The sequence below is a fragment of the Strix aluco genome, chromosome 4 (genome assembly GCF_031877795.1).
Source record: "Strix aluco isolate bStrAlu1 chromosome 4, bStrAlu1.hap1, whole genome shotgun sequence".
NCBI classification, from domain to species: Eukaryota; Metazoa; Chordata; class Aves; order Strigiformes; family Strigidae; genus Strix; species Strix aluco.
The window spans coordinates 4,753,495-4,779,279 of record NC_133934.1 but is presented as its reverse complement, the minus strand read 5'-3'; the positions used below and the strand labels follow the sequence as shown (position 1 = coordinate 4,779,279).

Genomic DNA, 25,785 nt, shown 5'->3' with positions numbered 1-25,785 from the left:
ATGCAGCCCAGGATATTGTTGGTTTTCTGGGCTGTGAGTGCACATTGCTGGGTCATGTTGAGCTTCTTGTCAACCAGCAAGCCCTTCTCCTCAGGGCTGCTCTCAATCCATTCTCTGCCCAGCCTGTATTTGTGCTTGGGATTGCCCCAACCCATGTGCAGGACCTTGCACTTGGCCTTGTTGAACTTCATGAGGTTTGCATAGACCTACCTCTCCAGCCTGTCCAGGTCCCTCTGGATGACACATCCTTTCCCTCCAGTGTGTCGACTGCACCACTCAGCTTGGTGTTATTGGCAAGCTTGCTGAGGGTGCACTCGATCCCACTGTTCATTTCTCCAACAAAGATGTTAAACAGCGCTGGTCCCGAAACCAACCCCTGAGGAACACCACTCGTCACTGCTCTCCACTTGGACATCGAGCCATTGACTGCAACTCTTTGAGTGCGACCATCCAGCCAATTCCTTATCCACCAAGTGGTCCACCCATCAAATCCATGTCTCTCCAATTTAGAGACAAGGATATCATGGGGGAGAGTGTCAAATGCTTTGCTTATTCACCAGGACGATTTAAGAAAATTCCTGTTAAATCTTCACTTTCAGGAAGAACAAAATGAATAAAATCTATGAATTTCATAGACTTCATGAAAAGGCAGACTAAATCACCAGTATATCCCTCAGTCTCATTCTCTGTCAGAAATAGACATTTTCTGCTTAACCTGACACTAAAATAAGCTATGACATGCAAGATAATACATGTGAAGTGAATTGTAACGAATGTACCTTTCAATAATATTTAGTGGTCTAATTGTCTCTTGGAAGATATGCAAAAAGGCCCTAAACAGGTCGATACTAATCTGCCTCGACATTATCAACAAAGTGGAGAGTTCATCCCCCACAAAAAGACAGAAAAAAAAGAACTCTACAAAATTATAATACTTTTGAAGATCAAATGGACGCTTCCAATAATGATTTCCAAGTTGAGCTACTATTTGGCTTTAGGGGTTCTGAAGACCACATTATGCATTTAATGGGGTGTGACACATATTTAAGTGTCATTACATTTTTTCTTGTTTATGTCACTTTCAATCAGCTGAAGTCTTTCTCTACATATTCTTAAAATGCTCTTGGCTTTTAAAAATTTATAATTGACCTTTTCCAAAACTGAAATTAAAAAAGGTTATAAAACAGTAGATCAGAAAATGAGAAATTTGCAACTTAATCAAATTAAAATTCAACACATGAGTTTTAATTAGGCCTTATCAATGCAACTCAGCAGTTTCAAATGTTAGCATATTAGTCTTTCCACAGAAAAATGCAGTGTAAGTCAAGCTATTAAATAAATATATAAAATACACATAAAACACTAGAACGGATGAATTAACTGAAATTAAGATAATGTGATAGGAGTAGTAACATTTGGAAAAAAAATCTGTGTGTCTTGCATGTGGTTTCTCTCTGTGGGCAGCTTCACCTTTAAACGGGTATACAGTGTGTTAATGTTTCTATTCCAGCTGATGATGTGTTTTCAAAGAAGCTATATCCTATAGCAAATGCGGCTCATATATTCAAGTTTTATTTCTATTGAAGACCAACACAAGTCTTTCTACTGAAATACTAATAGCTTTATGGAGTAAGCTTACTAAACAAATCCATTCATTCCACAAATAAAAATCCAGCTTTTCTACAGAAAAGGTTCAAGTAAGACCCTATTCTGTTTAGCAGACTCATTTCAATGAGTCACTCAAGACTGTGGACTGGGCAGCTTCTGCTTAGCATGTTTTCATTTTAGGTTTTTGTCGTTTGTTGCTTCCCATGACATATTGCATTCTACGTTATTCAGGAATGGGACTGTCTTTATAAAATATTATGTTTATACAGTGTGTAGCTGATCAAAGTAGAAGGTTTTAAGTGCAGCAGTGATAATAACCACAATAAATGTAATAGAATTTAAGACTCCTAAGTCCCTAGGTGAACTAGATTCTTAGTAAAAATATTACTGCAGTCTTTACTTGGTTTTCAGATCAAGAAGTGATCATATGCTACCCAATCCTAGATGTAACAAAAAAAACCCCCAAAACTGTGAAATAACTGTATTGTATCTCAGTAGTTTTGTACCTGAGACTTACTTTAGTAGTCAATTCTTTGAATATATCAAACAGGACTTTATGATCTTTAAAATATAAAACTGCCCCAGAGACAGTCGACTGCATCCAGAACATAGTTCTGTCATCGTTCTCAGGTTAAGATATCCAGGAATCATTCTGCAATTCTCCTGACTGCATGGTTTTCAGTGCCAGTTCCTGGTCACCCAGCTCTCTGGGATGGAACCTACAATCCATCTGCCCTCCACCTAGGTGATAATGATATATGTGACATATCCTTGAAAAGCAAGGACAAAATTTTTTGTCTTTGGGATGTAGTGATAGAAACCCAGGTTTCCGAATATGTGGTATGGTTTATTTACCATCTGTATTCAACATCCAAGGAAATGAATTTAAGAAAAAAATAAACTTCTACCCATTCCACTGTATCTTTGTCTTGCATTCCTCCCACACGTCTAAGTAAACTTCTTTTAGGTTCGCATTACTGTTTCTTTTCAGGGTGTAAGATGTTTGTGTCAAGCCCTAACATACTGTGGGTCTTCCTACAGCAGCTGAAAACTCCTCCTTCCTGGTCCTCTGAATTGATCTGTCAAAGCATCATTGTCTTTTGGTCTTCAGCCCCACAAATCCTCTTCCAGAATTCAAGGTAAGAAGTCACCATTCCATTTACCAGCTTTTGCTACAGTGTTTGAGTGTGTGTGTGGAGAATGCTTCTCATTTAGTCCATTACTTCAATTTTAGCACTTGTCAGAAGAAACCGCAGCCATGAAAATCATTCAGGCAATTCCCAGTTCCCCACTGGTTCTCTGCTGGAAAATTTTAAGACTTTTTATTAAACTCTCTTCCCAGTTAAATATATTTTCATAGAATTATGGAATCATAGAATAGTTTGGGTTGGAGGGAACTTTTAGATGTCATCTAGGTCAACCCCCCTGCTATGAGCAGGGACATCTTCAACTAAATCAGGCTGTTCAAAGCCCCATCCAACCTTATCTTGAAGGTTTTCAGGGAGGGGGCGTCTACCATCCCTCTCTGCAATCTGTTTCAGTGTTTCACCACCCTCATGATAAAAAATTTCTTCTTTATATCTAGTCTGAATCTATGCTCTTTTAGTTTAAAACCATTACCCCTTGTCCTATAGCAACAGGCCCTGCTAAAACGTTTGTCCCCATCTTTCTTATAAGCCCCCTTTAAGTACTGAAAGGCCACAATGAGGTCTCCCTGGAACATTCTCTTCTCCAGGCTGAAACAACACCAACTCTCTCAGCCTGTCCTCATAGGGGAGGTGCCCCAGCCCCCCGAGCATCTTCATGGGCTCCTCTGGGCCTGCTCCAACAGGTCTATCTCCTCCTTATGTTGGGAGTCCCAGAGCTGGACACAACACTGCAATGGGGGGATCTCATGAGAGTGGAGCAGAGGGGGAGAATCCTCTCCCTCGACCTGCTGGCCACACTTCTCTTGATGCAGCCCAGCACACGGTTGGCTTTCTGGGCTGCGAGCGCACATTGCTGGGTCATGTCCAGCTTTTCATCCACCATTACCACCAAGTTCTTCCCTGCAGGGATGCTCTCAACCCCTCCATCCCTCAGCCTGTATTGATACTGGGGGTTCCCCCGACCCATATGCAGGACCTTGCACTTTCTCTTGTTGAACCTCATGAGGCTCATATGGGCCCATATCTTGAGCTTGTCGCAGGTCTCTCTGGATGGCATCCCATCCCTCAGGCGTGTCAACTGCACAATTCACCTTGCTATCATCTGCAAACACCCTCAGGAAGTCATTTGCCCACAAAATTATATTCTGATTTTTTTTTTTTTAATAATCTGGGCTGAGCAGCCTATTTAGTAAAAGGTAAACATTCATCAGAGGGTGGCATAATCCTGAATGTTAACAAACTTCACTTTTCCAGCACCTGTGACCCCTGAAGCACTCATCAGCTTAATTTGCATTCCCCGTGCACAAGCTAAGGTCACAAATCACAATGACTCGAGTTTATCATGATGTAATTACCCTGGTAAAATTACATTGACTCAGTAACAAGTGTCTTCAATTACAATTAAATTACAGGGACTACTCAGTAGCTTAGACAGATCTCCTTGACAGGTTTGCACACTGGGTAACATGACTAATGTATGATTTCTCTGGATACAGCACATGGTGCCCTGACGGGATTTTTTTTTTTTTTTTTATAATTTGCTGACTACTCCCACGGTGACAGCACACTCCAAACCTGCAAGGCCTTCTCCTACAGCACTAGCTGGAGCAAACAGCTCATACAGGCATCGCATAAGCCTAGGGAAGATCATTCAATAAAGTCAGTGCTTTTCAAATAGGTGAGATATGAAAAATAAATAGGTGAGATATGAAAAAACACCTAGGTCACCTTACTCCCGTCCGTTCTTAAGTACCCTGAAGATTTGAAATCACTGCATTTCTTTTTATTGGTAGCTATACAGACACTTAACATAGTACGTGGGTTTTATACTCACTCTTGCACTCTGGCCAGCAATAAGCTGGTCATCTTCAGTCTGAACACTTGTTCGGCTGCGAACGTCATAATCTTCCTGCTCAAAGTCTGAATCATCCTCTAGCTCTTCAGGGGTCTAGAGAGAGAGACAGGGAGAGAAAGCAAAAGAGAGGAGATGACAAGCTTATAAAGGATACAGACCAAGTCCTGTGTACCCTAAGCTCTTATTTCATCGACTACCTGCCCAGGAAATGCTGTTTCTCTTTCCTTTTAAATTAACTTGTCTGCCCAAGCAGTCAAGAACTGAAATTGAATTGTCTTAAAAATTAAGTTGTTTCAACTCCAGTTTTCTTTAATAATGGCATTCATTATTACCTTACTGCAACTTTTCTTAACTCTGTTAACATGATGAATACAGTTCCAGGAACAAGTATCCTTTGGAAACACTAACAACCGGAATGCAGTAATTCAAAACAATGTTATTTCATATATAAGTGGACACTAATACTATTATATTACTGGAATCTCCATGTAATCTTGAAAAGAGAAAGTAAATACCTGGGAAAAAGTAACTAACATCCTGGAAGAAAAAGTTATCAAAGCAAATAAGAGACTTCCCCTTGAAAGAAAACATAAATGACGTCAACTGGTTTTGAAATCAGTAATGTAAAGTTTATAATCTGCTATATCTTGTTGGGTCACATGATTCTTTTCAGATACAGAGCTTCAGAATTTGCCTCATCCCATAAACTGAAACCATGTTATCCCCATTGCTGGTGCTACAAATGGTGTGAGGGTCTCTGGGCAGATTGATTAAATGTAGTTATGTATATGCTGGCTTCAGGTTGTTTAAAATGTTGGAGGGAGGAAGAAAAAAGGTAACTGATGGATCTGTTTGTTTTTTTCACCTTCCAGCAAAAAATTAGGAGCAAAATATACACAGAGAGACAGCCTAATTTAAATCATTAATACTATATTTAATATAGATGCTGCAAAATCAAAAATAGTCTTTAGAAGGAAGATTATATTCCATTTTGTGCTTGAATAACATCTAGTACAACAATCTGGCCACGAGTAACTTCTGTAGGTACAATGCATTATAGTGGTAATAGAAAAAGAACATAACAGTAACTGTTCAGAGAAATCCTCACCTTACTGGATACCCATATGCATCAGTGTTAACCTAGAGGGCCAACCATTACAGAAGAAATCATCCATGCTGGCATTTCATGCTTGGAGGCAACGTCAAGTTTGCTAGCAGAGGTGCTAATCATTGCCAGTTGTCATTACAGCTCTGTCGTGAAGATGCTCAGTCACTAGGAACTGGTCCAAACCCTCTAACATAATGTAGAGAAGTCTTTTGGTGATATTTATATTACAGCCTGGTTTCCAACATGAAGTGCACATCACTGTTTGTAACGGAAAATCAGCTGCTTTGCTAGCTACATGGTGAAGTGCACATGATGGGGAGAGTAAAACACAGCCATCTTCATTTGGCTTAGAGTATGAATTAAATATGTGTTTTGATGCTGAGCGCTGGAGGAAGAAATAACAAGTATGACAGTATGGTAATGAAACTCAGGCTGCATCTCTGAAGAGATGCATGTACAAATAGTGTATATAACAGGATAGGCAGGAGATGAAGTTGAGGTGAAAAAATTAATTTATCTTTTCTTTACTGCCACAGGAAAAAAAAGAAAGATTGATACCCATCATTATAATGTCCAATGGTTTTGCTTTCCAATGGCCTTCAATCACTTTATTCTCTCTGCTCAGCTGCCTGAGGGCAGGATGTGACTTTAAAATCTGCCATAAGCAAACCAGCTACTAAGAGAATCATACAACTCCCTGAGCAAAAGAGAGTATTTCCTATCATAGGGCTCTGCTTTTCATCTGCCTAGGCTTTACTGTGAAGAACAGGAGCAGTGTGGAGAGTTTCAATCCCTTCTTCATAGACCTGCTGGCTCTCCCCCATCCTCCAAGGCCATTCAACTAGCCAGTTGCACCAGTCATTGTAAAACCAGTACCCCTTCTCTCCACAAGTATAGTCTTCTTAGTTTCTTCTGTCTCCACTTTTATAAATAAGACTATAAAAGATAACGTGCAGGCCTTTCCCAGGCTTTCATAGAGTTGCAGTAAAGGAAGGGCATAATATTAAAAATATTACACCTCAATACTGTAACCAGCAAGGACATGAGGATGCCTCTTAAAAAGCTAAAATATTCTGAAAATTCTATGTTTCAGGGATTTATTCTTAAAGAAACATTCAGAAAAAAAAAGTATTGCTGTTACTGCCTGAGATTCATAATCTTAAAATTTGTGGTCTTAAAACGATTGAAACTTAATGGATATAGATGTTGAACTTGGAGAAAATATAGTGCAAACCCAAAGAACAAGTTAATATAACTGTTAATAGTATACTATAAGCACAAAAAATCTCAGTATTTCCCCACTGTATAAGTGAGGTTTAATTCAAAACTAACTTTCAGATTCTCTCTCTTAAAGTTTTCCAAGTGTGGTGAACTTAACACCCTCATTTTCCAAAAATAGCTATAGTTTTCATTAAGATTAAGAACAGTAGTTAACTGTTATCTGTATGCTGCTATTTCAAACATGTTGCATGCTTTTCACTCTTGCAACATTGCTTTGTTTTATCTTGGAGATGTAGCCCATGTATAATAGGGTCTCCTATTTATTTAGATACAAATGTATAAAAGAGAAATAATATATTGAAGTACCTTGATTTTCACTCTTAACAGGGCCTTCTAGACATACCACAACAACTCTAATTTTTCTGCACAACTAACAGGAGCTCAGTGTTTAAAACCTAGTTTCCAAGACAACAAAGTCTGGAACTTAATTTATCTGCTTTGGAAGACAGAAGACTGAATCAGTCTTGCAGACACCTGAACCTGTGGTCACAGAATGTAGGAATTATGGATCTGAGACTGGAGACAGCTTCCAAACAAAACTCTGACAACCACCAGTGGCAGAAGGTGCTAGAGTAATTTTTAAAACTAACAGATTTTATGAACTCATTTATTTCAGCAGAAAAATAGACAATTTTCATAATTCTTAGTCTGTCTGTTCTGTAGCACAGGCCATAAGACTTCCCAGGACTAATTTTTTTCAAATACAGTATCTCCACTACACATAGAGCATATTCTTCATTTCATTCATCCAATTCAGATGAATTCTCTCAGTGAAGAATCTTCCACAATCCCAGATAAATCACCCAGTAAATATATACTTTCTCTTTTGAGATAAATGCTTTATTTCTAATACGAATTTGGTGACTTTCAGCTCTCAGTCATTGGAATATTTTTTTTAAATATCTGACTGATAGACTGAAGATCTTGCTGTAAACAAATTATCTTCCATCAATACAATTTTATCTTTTGTAACTGCAGTATAAAAATGTGAATTATGCATGTATGTTGTAAAATGGCATATAGATTTATAAATGCTATTTGTTTAATATTTCACCAATTCAAATATACTTGATGAAGACAGAAGACTCACTATGCTATAGTGTTGTATGCACTTAAAAATTGTAAGATGCAATTATAAGAATTTAAGCACTGTGAGCACCAAGTCAAGCTAGCCTTGTAATGACAGGAAAGACTGAAAAGATATTCCCCCATTTTTTACTATGAAAATACCCTCTAATTCTAAAAGCTAAGGAGAAAAAAAAAAGCCTTTGTAATATGCTTTTCTATTCAGTTCCATGCTATTCTCTACATTTGTTTTTGTACAAAGGCAGTGGCAGCCTGAGTGACACAGGTGCTGCAAGCAGCATCTGAGTGGCAAAGTCAGAGAACCTCTCTCACAGCAGGCCTTCAGCTGTTTAACGACTTACAGTAAAATCTAACACTTTGAACTCAACTTGAGAAGAAATATGCAGTCAGTGTAGACAATGGACCCCATAACACCCTTCGGCAATAGTCTATTTAAAAATATGACGGGATTCTGCACCAAGTCTAGTTTCCCAGAGGATCTGAGACGTGGCAGCGTTTTGGATTTCACCACAGTGGCTACCCCATAGGTGATCACGGCTAAGCCTACATTGACAAGTGTGGAAGAGTACAAGAGCCTTCCAAACAGTTGGGGTTCAGGACCCCACATATGCACTACCTTCATTTCATTTTTATTCAGACTCTCTGTAGCCTTCTCCCATGGACTGGAAGTCCCTTACTGCTAGAATAGAATAGAAGTGCATTTAAGATGCTCCTAGAGCACATCTTCCAGAATTACCCCAAACAATCAAGTTTATGTGCTCTAAGACTACTCTGGAATTTGAACTAAAACACAGCAAGAGGGAAGAACTGGAGACTGGCTCCAAAAGCGCACTCCTGATCCAAAAAGATGTAACACTAAAGCTAACGCAGATGCAACTAACGGCAAGGTTGCCAACAGCAAAGGCCATGTGTGAAAAGAGAAGACTGGCCTTAGAGGTAGATAAAAATGAGAAGAAGTGCCGTTGTGATTCTTTCTCGCTGTAGAGAGGGTTTCTGTCTAATAACTGAGGGAATTTCATAAGTAGCTATGAAAAAAAAAAGAAGTGTGATTTGATCCCTACGCAGTAATAGAAAAGATGTTGGAACTCCGTTATTATTTTCTATCTTATTTTTAGGTTCTATAATTATACTCCTAAATTTATTTATACTATTTCTTAAGTTGTGAAAGAGTTCTTTTCTTCTGTATAGATCACAATAATAGTCCTCAATGCAAAAATGAGTCTTCTTTCTCCTCCAATAGGGAATAATAAAATCTCCTTTTCTTGGGAAAAGAGAAGAACAGATTATCCCCCTTCCCTTCAGCTTACTAGAAGTAATAATACCAACAAAAATTAATTTAAAAAGTGGTTTTATTTCCTCTATAGAATGAGAGAATCATCTCAGATAAATTCAGTCTTTCATGGCAGGCACATGAACAATTACTGCCTGAAAATAATTGTGTCAGATCCTCTAAAAAGTTTGCAATTATTTTTTTTTTTTTAATTCTACAAGAAGTTTTACAGCCTGCATTAAAGGGGTGCATGAGAATTTGATAGATTATTAGATAAAAATATTCTAAAGACTATCTTTTATAGCTTAATGCCTCACCTTTTAATTATACATTCCATTTAAATGTGAGATGTTTGGATGGGAATGCTAAAGAGTGTCTCAAACTGAAACTAATTTTGTTTTCTACAGAAAATAAGGTTCTGATTCAGCAAACTCTGGTCTACATAAATTTATATATGTGGATTTTCCCAGTTAACTTGCAAGGATAATGAGTCCATTTATGTGCTTTAGTTCTCTGCCTGGGTAAGGAATACTACATTTAGCTCCATAAATAAGTTAATTGTCTGAATTCAAAAATACCTCTTCCTAATCTGGGTAAGCAGAATTCATTAAATCATATCATACAAGGAGCGGAAAGTAGTAGTAATACAATTGCAAAAGTATCCTGGAATGTTTCTAAGGAGACTGCAAAGCCTGCATGCTGATCAGCTTTCCAAGCCAGTAGTTAACAGTAAGACAGCAATGAAATAAGTGAATGTGACTCCAGAATTTTAAATGGTATTTTGTGCTTAGCAGAAACATCTCACCTAGTATGAACAGTCTCATGGCAACCCCTCTGGGACAACTGGGATGTACAGGGGGGTGCTGGAAGCCAGAACTCTGTGTAGGGGATGGGAAAGCGTGGGTCTATAGCAGATCCCACCTGATGATTGTGTCTCATGAAGCAATTTAAAATGACTCATGAGAAACTATAAAAGATTAAAATGTGCTTAAAAGTAGTTCTTGTCCTAAGAGAAATTTGGGAACTGCTGTTACAGCCTAAGGAGGTGAATAATCAAAGGAAAAATGGAGATCCTTTACTATGCAGATCTTTCATTTCCATCCCAGTCCAGAAGAGCTGCAAATACCCCAGTGATGCAGACCCAGAAAACAGGATGGGTTTGCCCCTGTCATCAGTCATGACTATAATTCAGGCTACCTGAGGTTAGCACTGGGTACGGGAATGGAATTTATGTTTTGCAGTTATAAAATTAAGCCTGTCAAAAGCTTTTTCTGTAAATGTTAATCCATAGTGACAGATGACTAAAATGAAGCTATTCTGGAGTGCTCCAACTGCCTGAAGTCTTACATCAGTGCCATAATATACTCACAACCACAAGTGTACGCTACCTGTTCAGTCAAAGGGATGAGGTGTTGTTTTAGCACTATTATTTACTTCATAAGTTTTCTCTGTGATTTTCACCATAGCTTTATTTGTACGTGGCTTTCACTGGGGTGGATTCAAGGCAATTTGGGTTTCAAATAAAAGTTTCAATTGCTGAAGAGATGTCCAAACTAGGTTTGGTTTGTTATTTGGGGTTTTTTTTTTAAGTGGACTTTTTGACTGTGGACTACACTGAAAAGCAAGACACACATCTACTCTCACAATAATTATGTTGTTCTGGGTTTTTTTCAAATTTATTTGGTTGGGTTTTTTTTAAAAGATGCCTAAGCAAATTGAATCAACTGGTTAGTCAACGCTGAAATGACACATTCTTTACCTCAGAAAACATTCAAAACCATCCCTGCAGAGGCTTACTGGAGCAGCAAGATAATTTATTTATTCATTTAGATTTTAACCAGACTTACCTCATATCCTAGGCAGCACACATACATTAGGAAAAAAAAAACCCACAACAATCTAAACAAACTTTGAAGATCTTAGCAAATTAATGATCTTACTACGGAAACAGTAACGAAGTTTGCACCTATTGGCAGTTGGTATCAAATCTTCTCCTACAAATTAATTGTGGTTCATCTCCTAAAATACCCTCATCTCTTTACTTACAAATTCTTTTTTGCTGCACATACTTTTGTTTCACACTTGTTTCAATGTCAAGCTTTTCTGGCTTATTTTGAAATAAAGTTGATTCCAAGAAGCTTTTATATTCCTCTCATCCAATGTGATACTTCCCTGTAAGTCCCAACTTTTATTTCCCAGGTGCCTTACATACCCTTATCATCAGAACAGCTTTCCTGATGTCACGAACTCCATCATAAACCAAGCGGGAGGCATCTATGAACTCATTCTCTTCAAATGGCTGTGGGACATTCGCACTTAAAGCTTCAATGGCAACCTCAACTTGTTCAGCAAAACGTGGCATAACTAGATTAAACAAAATGAAAGGCAATAAGATTAGACACCTTATTTCGTGAACATTTTTCACCTGCCCTTGGGCATAAATACTTTCCAGTAGACATGGTACATACTGTTGTTATAATTTCAAGACCTAGGAAAGCTCATGGTGTGGGTTTGTACTGAGTCTACACATGCAGAGCTCTGGCACATTTTCTGACAGCATGAACATAACGATCTTCATGTTCTCTCCCCCAATAGCACAACAAAGAATGTAAAACTTCCTTTAAAAAGTGTGATTTACTAACTTTTAAAAGACTGCAAGATATCTGAGCTATCAGTAAAGTACATTAAAAACCTTTACAACTTGTAATGAGCACAGTACGCATTATACCAAATGATCAAAGCAAAATTTAGCCATTACGCCTACTAATTTAGATAACTAACTGCAGTCTAGCTCATATTGAATAATAATAATAGTATACAGGACAAAATGTAAAATCTAGTAAATTACTTTTGTGAAGGTACATAAATGAACCTTCTGTTTCTTCACTATTATCACATATATAACACAAAAAATAGCCACCGATATTAGCTAATGCTATTATAAACTGTGGTATGAGCGTTTTAAATACATATCTTAAGGCAATTATTTGCTACTTATGTAAATAGTTTAAAGGCATTCCTTGAAGTATCAACAGGCTTTTCCTCAAATTTTATACAGGATTCCTTTGAAGGTATAATCCCTTTCTGCATATCATGTATGCAGAAAGATAAATGTTCCCCAAATCAGTCCTCTAACAACTTAAACCCAAATAATACAAACAGGAACATAAACATCAGGTCCCACTAATTACAATATAGCTACACTCCTGTACTTAGTTACTCTCATTCTTCAATATTTTAACATTAATGTCGGAGGACTGGGCTCTGATATCTTACAGGACAAATAGAATCAACTCTTCATTAAAAACCTGGATACAAAATCCACTGGGATTAATTCTTATAACTTTACAGAACTTGGGTCAAATTTAAGACTTAGAGGCAGCCATATTTTCATTATATTCACATTTTTTTTTCCATTTGCCACCTTCTACAATCTAGGTGTCCAAAACACCTAACGTTGTCTTTATTATTTTGGCACAATAATTCGAAGAACAGGAAAAGATGATCCCTAACTCAGTGCCTTTTTTGTTTTAATATTATCTTTCTTTATCAACTTTTCCCTAGACCGTATTTTTAATGCACTTTTCGGTAGCCTGATCTCAACTGATGAATACAAAGGGGAATTTCCAGTGTCATTTTCACCAAGAGCAGCGACAATCTTTCCTAGGAAGTAAACTTCCACTGTGGCAGAAAAACACATTTTCTTCTTGACTACATATCCTTTACTCATAATAAAAACTATGTTTTATGCATCTTTCTTACTATCTGATAAAGGAAAAACACAAAAAAACATGATTCAAGACTAGTTTACATTTTGAACGACAAGTGGGAGCAACTATAAGCTCAACCTTTCTGTTTCTGGATTTTAAGTGTCACTCACTGGATGTTAATGGGGAACCCTTTAAGGGGATATATCTATTCAAATTGTGTTTATTCTGCCTACGTATACACACATACATGCATATATATGTTGTGTGTGTACACAAATGAAAGAATAGAATTGTATCTTTCATGAAGATAATGTTCAATAAGTGCCATAAGTGCTTGGGATATATTGGAGAAAACAGGAAAAAGTGACAGCAACAATAGACTTAAAAAAGTAAACATTAACAAAACATTGCTAGGCAGAGGGGAAACATTTTAATTAGAAAAGGAGTTTGAGAGAGCTGGAAGTTTTGGAAAGAGTATTAATAAATGCATATATCAAATTATCTTAATTAATGGAACTCTTGAAAGTGTAGTAGGAGACTAATATGATTGCATAAGGAAGTCTTTAACTTGAAAATCAAAAAGCAATCATTAAAAAAAATACAATGCAAACAAGTAAACATAAAGAATAAAAGAATAAAAAATAAAAGAAAAATTTTTTAGGGTCACAGGGATAAAACAAGTAATGCCAGAGATGCAAAAATGACAACAAAAAAGAGGACTTTTAGGGTCCTTAAATTTCTGTCTAGAATTTCCTAAACAGCAGAGGTGGTCAGGTATTTAATATAATTAAGTGCAATAGACCTGAATTAGGAAAGGGCAGTTTAGAGAACATCTACCTAAACATAAGGAAATGTATGTCTTCAAGTTAACAGAGCATGGTAAAATTTATCCTGCAGTTCTTCAGAAAATAATCAAAGCAATTTCTGAACCATCTCTGAGAGCTCAAGAAAAATATTAACAGTGAAAGTTCCAGGGATTTAGAGAATGAAAAAGCACATATCTATTTATATAAAGGTAGAGGGAAAAGATATTCAGCATAATTTCAGTACCCAGAAAGAAAATGAAACATGATGTAAAACAATTAATGTTTAATTATCTTGTAAATAATAAGCAGATGTCAGACATGAAATAGATTTGTCAAAATACGTTCATTGCATTCAGCTATTACCACATTTTCCTTGACAGGGCAGCTAACTTAGCGGGTTGGGGGAAGCACTAGATATGATAAAGCTTGACTTTGGTGAGATTTTTGACATGGCCACACATGACATTCTTAGAAGCAAAACAAGGGAAACGTAAATTAAATTAGTATAAGGTGGATGTGGAACTCATTAGAAAAGCATCTCAAGGAATAATTACTTGTGTTATGTTGCAAACCAGAAAGATATATCACCTAGATTCTTACAATGTGTGTAACAACGTGATCCTATTGTGAAAAATGGCAAAGATCAATCTAGAATTATTACAATACATAAAAAAAGACTTGAGAGAAGATATTACCAAGTTGCACAGTGAGGCCCTAGTTGGAGTAGTATGCCCATTTTTTAAGTGCCTGACCGAGATTTTTGTAGCATGTGTACAAGAAACATGTGAAAATGTTTTTGTTAAAAAAAAAAAGTATTTTGTGATTGTATCCAGACATACATTTGTATGTTTCATTAACATCATTTAATCCAAATAACATAAATGCTTCTATACTCTTTATCTAGAAGATATTTCTGAATCATGTTTAAAATACTCAAATGAAGGAATTTCCACCAACTCCTCAAGGAAATTATTCATACCCTGATGGAGTTTACTGCTCAGGTTTTCTTTTCCCAACAAAGAAGATAAAGATGTTTATTTTACTTGACCATTTCAATTAATTTTTATTCTTGAAATACATCTTTTAAAAAAATATAAAAACAATAAATATATTTATATAAATATATAATATATATTTATAAATTTCTAAACATTTAATTTGGGCTACAATTATTGTTTTCCTTTTTTTTTTTTAGCTGACTATGAATATGAAACCATACAGAAAAAGCAGGCAGGGATACATGCTGTATTTGCTATGCTAGTCTGGTCACAAGCAGACCTTCTGAAGTTCTACTCTTAGGCCCAGAGATCTAAAAGGGACATATAGAAGTGAAAGGTTTTAAGAAATCGTTTGCTTGTTAAATCAGAACTCCCCTCAGCGTCAAGGAAATGCAGAGGGAAAACTACGATATAGTTGCCATCACGGAAACATAGTGGGATGACTTACACAACCAGGGTGCTGCAATGGATGGTTCTAAAATCTTCCAAGGGAATAGGCAAGGAAGGAGAAGTGGTGGGGTAGCCTGGTATTTTAGGGAGCGTTTTGATTGTCTAGAGCTTAATGATGGTGACAATAGGGTTGAGTATTTATGAGTAAGAAACAGGGGGAAGGCCAACAAGGCAGATATCATGGTGGAAGTCTGTTATAGACCACCCAAGCAGGGAGCTGGTGGAAGTGGTCACCAAGCCACTTTCCATCATTTACCAGCAGTCCTGGTTAACTGGAAGGTAGCAAATGTGACACTCACCTACAGGAAGGACAAGAATGGGGATCTGGGGAACTACAGGCCTGTCAGTCTGACCTTGGTGCCAGGGAAGGTTATGGAGCAGATCATCTTGAGTGCCACCACGTGGCACGTAAAGGACAACCAGGTGATCAGGCCCAGTCAGCATGGGTTTATGAAAAGCAGGTCCTGCTTGACAAACCTGATCTCCTTCTATGACAAGGTGACCCACTTAGTGGATGACGGAAAGGATGTGGATGTCGTCTACCTAGACCTTAGTAAAGCCTTTGATACTGATTCCCACAGCATTCTCCTGGAGAAACTGTCTGCTGATGGCTTGGATGAGCACATGCTTTGCTGGGTAAAAAACTGGTTGGATGTCCAGACCCAAAGAGTTGAGAATAGAGTTAAATCCCCTTGGTGGCCAATCACAAGTGGTGTTTCCCAGGGCTCAGTTACTGGGGCCAGTTCTGTTTAATATCTTTATCAATGATCTGGACAAGGGGAACGAGTACACCCTCAGGTAGTTTGCAGACGACACCCAGTTGGGCGGGAGTGATGATCTGCTTGAGGGTAGGAAGGCTCTACAGAGGCTGAATCAATGGGGAAGGCCAATTGTATGAGATTCATCAAGGATGAGCACCAGGTCTGCACTTGGATCACAACAACCCCCTGCAATGCTACAGACTTGGGGAAGAGTGGCTGGAAAGCTGCCTGGCAGAAAAGAACTTGGGAGTGTTGGTTGACAGCCAGCTGAATATGAGCTGGCAGCGTGCCTAGGTGGCCAAGAAGGCCAACAGCATCCTGGCTTGTATCAGAAATAGTGAGGCCAGCAGGACTAGGGAAGGGATTGTCCCTCTGTACTTGGCACCAGTAAGGCTGCACCTTGAATACTGTGTCAAAAGATGACAGGATCTTCCATATTTTTCCATATTCTCTCTGTATGGGTTTTTCTCCCTTTCTACCTAAAATTTAAAGTCCTTCAGGTCAGCCTGCGAAGCCTTACACCAATAACGTTCTGGATTGAAGACCCACAAGTCATTTTTCTTACTGTGCCACTGGAGAGATGCCAACAGTGATGCCAACAGAATGATTGCATTCATTCATTCAAGAAGGAGGAGGAGTAGATTCATAAGCATCAGGCCATAGGGAGGAGATTGAAAGTTACATTTTATTTGTTTTGGTGAACATGAGGTACTCATTCTTGACCACATGTATTACCACGGTGACTACCAACTGAATCTGAAAGCTTCTTTCAACAATTTAGACCTTGCAGACCTGGCTATAATTTAGTCCTTAATTTACATTATTACACGTGAACATTATCTGCTCTTTCAAAATGGAAATAGCTATTAAATGATATTATGAATTGCTTGCTTGCCAATTTTATTTTTTTACATCAGTGCTCATTTTTGATTATAAAAGCAAGAAAAAATCTTAAATGAATAAGATGCTATTACTTACAACTTCTCTAAGCATATGTTGTTATTTTATGCAGCAAAATTTTTAGAAACTGAGTTAAGAACAGTTAAGGTTGTTGGGCCACACTTGAGGAGTTCCATGACAGTGATGTATGGGGAAATACCTAACTCAGTTGCACCCACAAAACCTCCAGTGTTTCTTATCTGTCATTTACTGTACAAAGAAGGATATTCTTATTTCAACAGTGAAAGAGTTACAAGGAAAATTCAGGCAAAGGCATAAAATCTGTATCTGGAGTTGAAACTTGTAAATGCATCAGATAGAGGATGCTTTATTTATTATGTACAGAGAGATTGGCTATGAATTTCAGATTCGGAAACAAATCAATATTTTTTGGGAAAAATTAAGTACTGGTTTCTTAGTCTGAGTCTGGAAAACAGTTATGCATATACTTAAGACTGAAAAATGTGATCCATTAACATTTCTCAGTCTAACTACATGAATTAATTAGGCACCTGCATAAATGTTGACAGAATCAGGTCCCAAGTTAATAGCAACACTTCTAATTTACTGACTTTGTCATTCTAACAAATAAAGATTTTAAAGCCTTTCTGTAGATGAGTTTTCAACAGCACTGAAAGTAAGATCACTGCCAACAAAATCTAGGTTGAACAGCTGCTGGAGAAAAACTGGGAAACAACAAAGTTAAAAATTACTTCTATTTCATCTATTGATTTTTTTTTTTTTTTCCTATTATCAGCATAACAGAAAACTGGCACACCACCATGGGTGGATTCATGCCTTGATATGACCTTTATTATTTTGTGAACTACCCTGCTCCATAGAGATAATACTTTATCTAAAGGTTTTCTTGTTTTTCTCCCACACCACCCATATCTCCTACATACTAAAATTAAGAAGTAATTATCTGTTTTCAAAAAATATATTCTCTATTAACTTTTTCTCCTATGGCAATCCATTTGTACTGCAATGTTTGTTCTTAAAAACAGCTACAATTTTTGTTTAGTGATACAGGAACAATAAGATCACTGATAGCGAAAAGTTAAGTTACATAATAAAATTATTGATATAAAAAAATTAAAAATATTTGGGCATTACTGTTCATAGCAATATAATACTAAGTTTCACTAACATGCAAGATTAAATGAATGCCTAGCTAATTTAATGCACTTGTACGGCCTTATTACTCAAGAACTTGAATTCTTTATAACCTTAAGTAGATGTGAATGTTCAGAAATCTAGAAAGGGATAATTAAGACACAAAAAAGCAATAAAGGACAAGGTCCCTCCAGGTGCACAGGTTTCCAGTTCTTAGCGGTATCAATGGGAGTTAGGAAACTTGGGCAGGTTTCATCCTACTTCACACATCTCAAAGTTAGACATCTATGTCCCTATACCAAATGGAAGGCAATAGATGTTTCCATTACACAATTAATCACCACTACTTTAAGAAAGTTCACGTTGGGGTATCCAGGGGTTTGGATCCAAGGGAATTACCCTTCTCAAAAGACCAGAGCTTCTTCTCTGGAGCCAGACTGTCCTCAGACAAACCAGATGCTTGAGCTCCAGAGAAGTGACTGATCTCATATACCCTGGTGGATTCAGCTTTGCCCTCTGTCTAGCACTTGGTTGCTCTGCATTCATTTAAGCATTTGTAGTTGTCTTTCAGAAATTTGATCTTCCCTATGCCATGTTCATAGAGACTAGACATGTTATTTTATGTGCCAATCACCTGTTCGAAATAGGCCTTAAGTGGCTGTAAAAATCTGGTCTGATCTGGGTAAGATCATTCAAGAATGACATGGCAGTCTAAAGGTTTGGACCACTACACTGCTAGAAGTTGAAGGAAGGATCCCTGAAGATCTCACGCAGAGAATGTGTGCTTCTAACCATCACAGTCATGTATGTCTCATAAATCAACAAAATTATCCAGAATGATTGGCAACATTGTAAACCACAGGTTATCAGGAAAGAGAAATAAAGAAAAAAATCCATGAATGATACACTACATTAAAAAAAATTATGCTCTGTTATGAAAAAAGCTCAGCTATTATCCAGATTTAAAAGGTTTTAATATAGGAAATCACAAAGTTATAGATTAAACATTCTGGATGAAATTTTTCTAGGGTTTATTTATTTATTTTATTAATCCATTAATTTACTTAACTGAGGAAAAAACATAGTCTACTGCAAAGTTTAAGTATTTTAAAGAGGTATCTAAAAATTATTCCTTACTGGATATCTGACATACTCTGTCAAAGACAGCACAGTTTCTCAATTTAGTTTCAAAGATAAATAACAAATCAAACATAACACCTTATTCAGCTTGAAGTGTTTGTCAAAGTCTGTTTCTAGAAGAACTCTAAATGCCTTACCAGAAGATTCTATTTAATAAAATGTTTTTTAAGCTTTAGTCTCATATCATAATTTACAACATTTCAGTCATGATTATTATATTGCTAATTAAAAAGAAAAAGCTTTATAAAACTCTACTGAAAAATTACATAAACCATGTACATACCATACAATATATCATAGAATACTTTATGCTGAAAAGGACCTTTGAGATCATCAAGTCCAACCATTAACCCAACGCTGCCAAGGCCACCACTAAACCATGTCCCTAAGCGCCACAGGGATGGTGACTCAACCACTTCCCTGGGCAACCTGTTCCAATGATTGACAACTCTTTCGGTGAAGAAATTTTTCCTAATACCCAATCTAAACCTTCCCTGGCACAACTTGAGGCCATTTCCTCTTGTCCTATCACTTATAACTTGGGAGAGGAGACCAACACCCACCTTGCTACAACCTCCTTCCAGGGAGTTGTAGAGAGTGATAAGGTCTCCTCTGAGCCTCCTTTTCTCCGGGCTAAACAACCCCAGTTCCCTCAGCTGCTCCTCACAGGACTTGTGCTCTAGACCCTTCACCAGCTTTGTTATCTAAGGTGACAGTATTAGACCAACTGCTTTTCTGAGAAGCAGATTTGATTTAAATATTTTGTTGCTTGACCTGATGTATGCTTCCATCTAGGTATCACTGTAACACACATTGTGCATAGACTTATCATGCATACACATACATATATTAATAATATTTTGGTTGTCATGGATGAAGAAATGCCCATAATTATGTGTGTGTTTCACATCACTGGATTGGGTTTTCAGGGTGCTCAGAGAGTGGTCACTGACTTTTGTTACACCTAAATACTCATCAGTAAAAATGTGAATCCTCATCAGTTCTGGATATGAAACCCTATGTGTCTACATTGGTCACTCAGGAAAGAGGAAAAGTAAAATGAGGGCAAAATTTGCAGCATGCTGCTTTAAGTGCTGTGGTATAGGAAAGGATGAAACATCACTGTCCAAAGCACAAGACCATGTTTTCTGTTCTTGATGTTTACTGATTCGCTTTTCCCCCAGTGAAATGGTTAAAGGATAGATGCAAAATAATGAATATCCTACAGCATTTTGCAGTAGACACGAGACTTTCAGGAAGAATCAGCCTTCACTGCCAATACACTGCATCACTGATATAGCCATGGACTGTAAACCCAATGTTCTCAGGGTGCCTTGAATTTATGGCCAAGTCCTGACCCTTTGGCCCAATCGTGTTAAGTAACTCTTTAGGCATTTCACAGAAGGCTCCTACTTTATCTGTGGGTATATACAACTATTCTGTATAGACATGGTAATGCAGCACTTTCAGGAAATTTTGGATTTGCTCAAGTGCACTACAGGTGAGCTGTACTTTAAGAGAAATTAATGGGATGTCTGGAGTTACATTACCAAGTATTGTGAGGTATGGACACACATAGAAGAAAAAAACCCAAACCTTCAAACTTTGTCCTGATTGAATTGTCATTTGCAGAAAGAGAAAATGTCAGGGGAGAACCAAGGCAAGCGGTGTCTGCAGGGAGGTGCCTCGTGGCCAGCATAGTAGACAATCATGTAATGAAAGGGTACATCACAAAGCGTACAAAAGATAATAAATGATGGCTGCAGGGACATATGTGTCTCACCAATTTCAAATGTCTCACTCATTCTCCTGCCTACTTGTACGAACAAAGACTTCATACAGTGAGTACCCCCAAAATATTATTACTACTAAACGGAACTCCCTTCAGGTTAATATTTCAGATAAAAGCTAGCTGCAGCTCTTCAAAAAATCCCCTCAAGAAAGCAGTTGCATGCTGTTGGACACAAAATGGCTTATATAACAAAAGCAAAACACCCTTTCTGGCTTTCGTTATAAGTTTGTGTATATCTGTACGTAGGTGTGTGTAGGCAAGGGGATGCAAGGAATGCCAGTGTTTTTATTTTAAAAGATTATTGTACAATTCACACTTATATTCACAAAACATTCTGTTGGAGCTAGTCAATATTCACTGATTTTTTCTGCCTATATTTTCTAGACTTGGTATAAAATTTTTTCTACCCCCACAACCATCATCTTTATTTTAAAAAATGACTTTTAAGAACACAAGATGTTTTTGAGGAAAAATCTGAACGGCAACTAAGTAATAATGGTCTATGAAAATGGGCACTTCTATTACAGTAAGCTACTATCCATTATTTAAGGTGTCTGGCACATTCAAAATAGATAATCCTAGTCTTTTTAAACTCTTCTGGACTTAATTTGCCTCAAAATCCCCACATTTCTTTAATTTTATCATCCTTATCTTGGCCTTTAATTTCTGGAAGACTATTAGGTTGTGGAGATCAAAGCTGAAACAACTATTTGGGGTATTCAGTGAATATCCTCCTTAAAGTACAGGCTAACATCTTAAACACTGAGACTTATGTAGAAGGTATCTTTGCCCAGCTGCCCATAACGATGCCATATTTTTTCTGAGAGGATGAATTAGCTCAAAGCCTTTCTCTCAGTGTAGATAATATAGTTTAAAATGTTCCATTAACCTAGAGAAATTAAATAAAATTATCTTTTAGTGTTGTCTTTCTGATAAGGAAAACCCCCACTCCTACCAGCCAAACCACCATTTTCCTTTTGGCAAATTTCGCTTCTGTCTATTCACCTGTTAATTAATACATTATACACCAACCACAGCACTGACCCCTGGAGCATCACAGAATTTATCTTACTGCCTGCTGAGCAATGGTCATTTATGCTTTGCTTGTGCCTTGTAACCAGCTCTTAACCCATCAAAGGCCTTAACATTCACTCCATGTTTACCCATTCTCCAAACAGATGTGTGTGCAGGACTTTATGAAAAGCCTTTGAAAATCTAAATCAATTTTATTATAGTCTCCTTTAGTACTGTATTTTATTTTTAAACTCTAAAAGTGGAGAGAACAAGAAATAATATTTAAGCTGTAGTGATTTATTAATCTCTCACGTCTCATTTATTTTAAAATATATTTTACATGATTTCTTACTGCATTCCTCTGCACATTGAACACACTCTGGTTAAAAATTCTTTGGATCAAACCAAGCGCTAGTGGAACATAATGTTAGGTATTCTCTGGGCCTTTTGTAAAATACTTTTTTTTTTTTTTTTAATAATGCATTAAATGTTTTTTGTTGGTGGTACCTTGACCTTTGGATTTCAGTTTAGCAAAACTTCAAATAAAATACTACAGTGCTTTGCAGAATAAAAGTCATAATTTCATCAAAACTCCTGGATAAACGATCTCATGTTCTCAGGATGATGGTATCCATAAGTTGTATTATAACTACCTGAAACTCCCATAAAACATGAATTTAACATCATTTATTTTTTAAATAGGCTTCATTTTGCAATTTTTAGCTCTCCCTCAGTTTCAATATGTTGGGTTTTTTTTATTACAGCTATGCTTAAATTCATCTTCTTGCTTCCACATTTTGTTTTTCTTCATATCACTGCTGAAAAATCCATCTTTACCACATTTTAGTATTAGCTTTGATAATATCATTGAGCTGCCTTTTCCTAGTGATAAATATCTTTAAAGTTTGTCCTACTCGCACTGATAAAACTCTCACAGGCTTATTGCTGAATTGCCAGTAGTGCTGATTTTCAACTTTAGTTCGTTCTGATAAAGGCAAAATAAAAAATTTGAGTCAAAAGAGAAGTCAGAGAGTGACCTAAAAACCAGCTAGTTACAAAGTTACTAGGATATTTTTAAAAAACGCTAAAAGCTGAAACTCAAATTTCTGGTCTGAATCAGATTATTTCAAATTTCCCGTGTCCTTCACAGGAATGAGTAATCCAAGTACTACAGTACTTGCTCTTCCAGGATGGTTTCCAGACATCCTAATGCAAACTAAAGGAAAAAAAAAATTAAAAAAAATCAGGAAGTTTTCACAGCTCTTCCCAGGCCATTCTGGCCCCATTTGTTCTACTTTTTTCTCCTTCATTTCCCATTCACTCCCTTTCATTACAACCCTGCAAAGTCTACTCCAGTTTTCCCAATTTAGGTTCAACCCTCTGACCTTTAAAGAATGCTTTTGCTCCTCCCTGCATCTCAGAAATCTTGAAAAATAATATTCAACCTCATTGCCTGTTACCTGATTTCTTTCTACAGACAATTATTCTTGCTTGTTTAGAAACTCATGCTTCTTCCCTTCAGCTGTTACAGCTTCTCAAGCTATTGCTGAATAGACTTCGAGCTGCTCCTTATTAAAGGCAAGGGCACACTCTCAGCTGGCCGTGGTCACTGCTAGGACAGGGCTGAGCAGTGTGAGAGATCTCAATATTCAAACAGAAATTGTGCGCTCTGTTTTCTAGTACTCCCCTTGCTTTGTGCCTTTTTCCTTTCTTTTAATCTTTTCTTTCTCCTGTCTTCCTTTTCACCCTCCTCTCCTTCCTTTTTTCTTTGCATGAACCATCTGTAGCAGGACAATTTCATGGTTTTCTACAAACGCCGAAAACCAATATAACATTTAACAGGAGCCATCAGCACGGCCCTGCCTCAGTCCCTGGGCTGTGTCTGACCCTGGTTCCCCTCACTGGGCCTGATCCTGACTCCCATCTGTGGGCTGACATCCCAGCCTGGCCTGATGCTCTGGTTTACTCCCACACACAATTAACATCCACTAAAATCTATGAGCTTTGTGTTTGTTCCCAGCAAGCCTTGTAGACTCTGTGGTTTTATAGTTTTCATCTTGGATTCATAAGGAAGTCAGCAAGTGAGAGTCAAGTTTTTATTTTGGTTTTAAAGGGAAATAAAAGTACCCAAGTTTAAAAAGACATTAACCAGTACGTCACTCCCTAATACTGCTGTCAGAGATAAGAATCTAGCCTCTACCAAGTACTTTGCTATAAAGGCGGTGAGTTAGTCAAGTGCAGGCAAGAAAGCACTAAAACACTAAAAAACCCCACCTCATATATTCCAAAGGCTGTAAATTAAACAACAAAGAAATAAAACTTGAAGTTGAAACCACTTATTAAAGTAAGGTCTGCATAGCTTCAATTTCTCAGAACCTACCAATATCACTTCCATTAAAGATTAATTCCCCCGCCACCAAAAAAAAACCCCAACACATTAGCAAAGTGCTTCTCTTTTCAAAAGAGTGTATCCATATTTCTGCCCTATCTGTGGATCAAACCCAGTACTCATATAACTCGTATAACTCAAAATCCGTGGACAAGGAAGCTTAACAGAGGCTTTCCTTTCCTGAACTGATAGTTAAAAGTAAATGATAAGTAGAAATGTAATGTGTTTATTTCCCTTGTATTCTCATCTATTTTTTTTTCAGCTTTCAAAAGCACTTCATTTAAAAATAAATAAAAATTCGGTTAAAAATAAGGACGAACAAAAATGAAAAGGCATCCATCACTGCGTTTCTCGCAGACATTTTGATATGCCCATTTTTGGGTGGAGTCTGACTAAATAAATTATTCTCATCATTCCTGAGCATTTGAAAAAAATCTACACAGGATGTCCAGGTGATGATAGGATGAACATATAAACCTATGTATGTATTCATAGATACCCATATCTCTATATCCATAGCTACACAGATGGATGTGTAGACAGAGCAGTTTTAGGGGAGAAGGCAGGGTATAAACAGGCAGGGCACAGAATGGCATAGGGTGGTCGAAATAGCATATTCACCACTTTATTCTAGGGTGACAAAATAAGTCAGTAAATTCTACCGTTTTTAATCAACAATCATAGACAAATAATAATAATAATAATATTAATCAATGCCTTTGTAAATGGCCTGAAAAGCTGCAGATAAAAATTGTGCTGTAATATTGGCTCCACTGAATTTGGGTCCATTCTGCCTTCTGAACTTCTGTTGCATAGTTTGTACATGACATACAGTTCTTAACATTTAAAATACGAAGATTTCAATATATATTTTTTTTTAATACTCACAAGTGTACTTAAATTTTACAAAATACAAAGTAATAACCTTGACTTTGAGGAACAGGGACTCAGTCTTAGGTATTGATTCCCAACACTAACAAGTTGATGTTGTCAAGATGTAGTTAGTCCAGAGCTTCTAGCACTTAGTTATAATTAAAATTATATTAAAAAGTGCATTAAATATGGAAGTATTTACTGTGCCTATTATTGATCTATATAACTGCGCTTTATAACTGTCAGTTACTCTGTTGAAAAATTATTAAAAAAAAATTTTATAGAACATTAGGTCAGAAATTTCAGCTGAATAAAAAGCCTGAAGACATGTTTTGTTTTGCTTAATAAAGGAATCTTAGTGATATGAAGAATTCTTCAAAATTTCTCCTTTACCAGAAGGAAACTTTAACACAAAAGCATAACAAAATATTTTACCATCTC

General features: G+C 37.0%; 1 protein-coding gene across 4 annotated transcripts in view; it reads right to left on the bottom strand.

Annotated features, from left to right (window-relative positions):
* Window positions 1-25,785, bottom strand: part of CTNNA2 (catenin alpha 2) — a 522,682-nt gene that overhangs the window by 39,250 nt on the left and 457,647 nt on the right. For all 4 annotated transcript variants that reach the window (XM_074821833.1, XM_074821829.1, XM_074821830.1 and 1 more), the window contains 2 exons: window positions 11,569-11,720; window positions 4,591-4,704 (listed from right to left, as the gene is read on the bottom strand). In XM_074821833.1, the coding sequence (XP_074677934.1) occupies window positions 4,591-4,704; window positions 11,569-11,720 (266 nt within the window). The remainder of the gene's footprint in view (window positions 1-4,590; window positions 4,705-11,568; window positions 11,721-25,785) is intronic.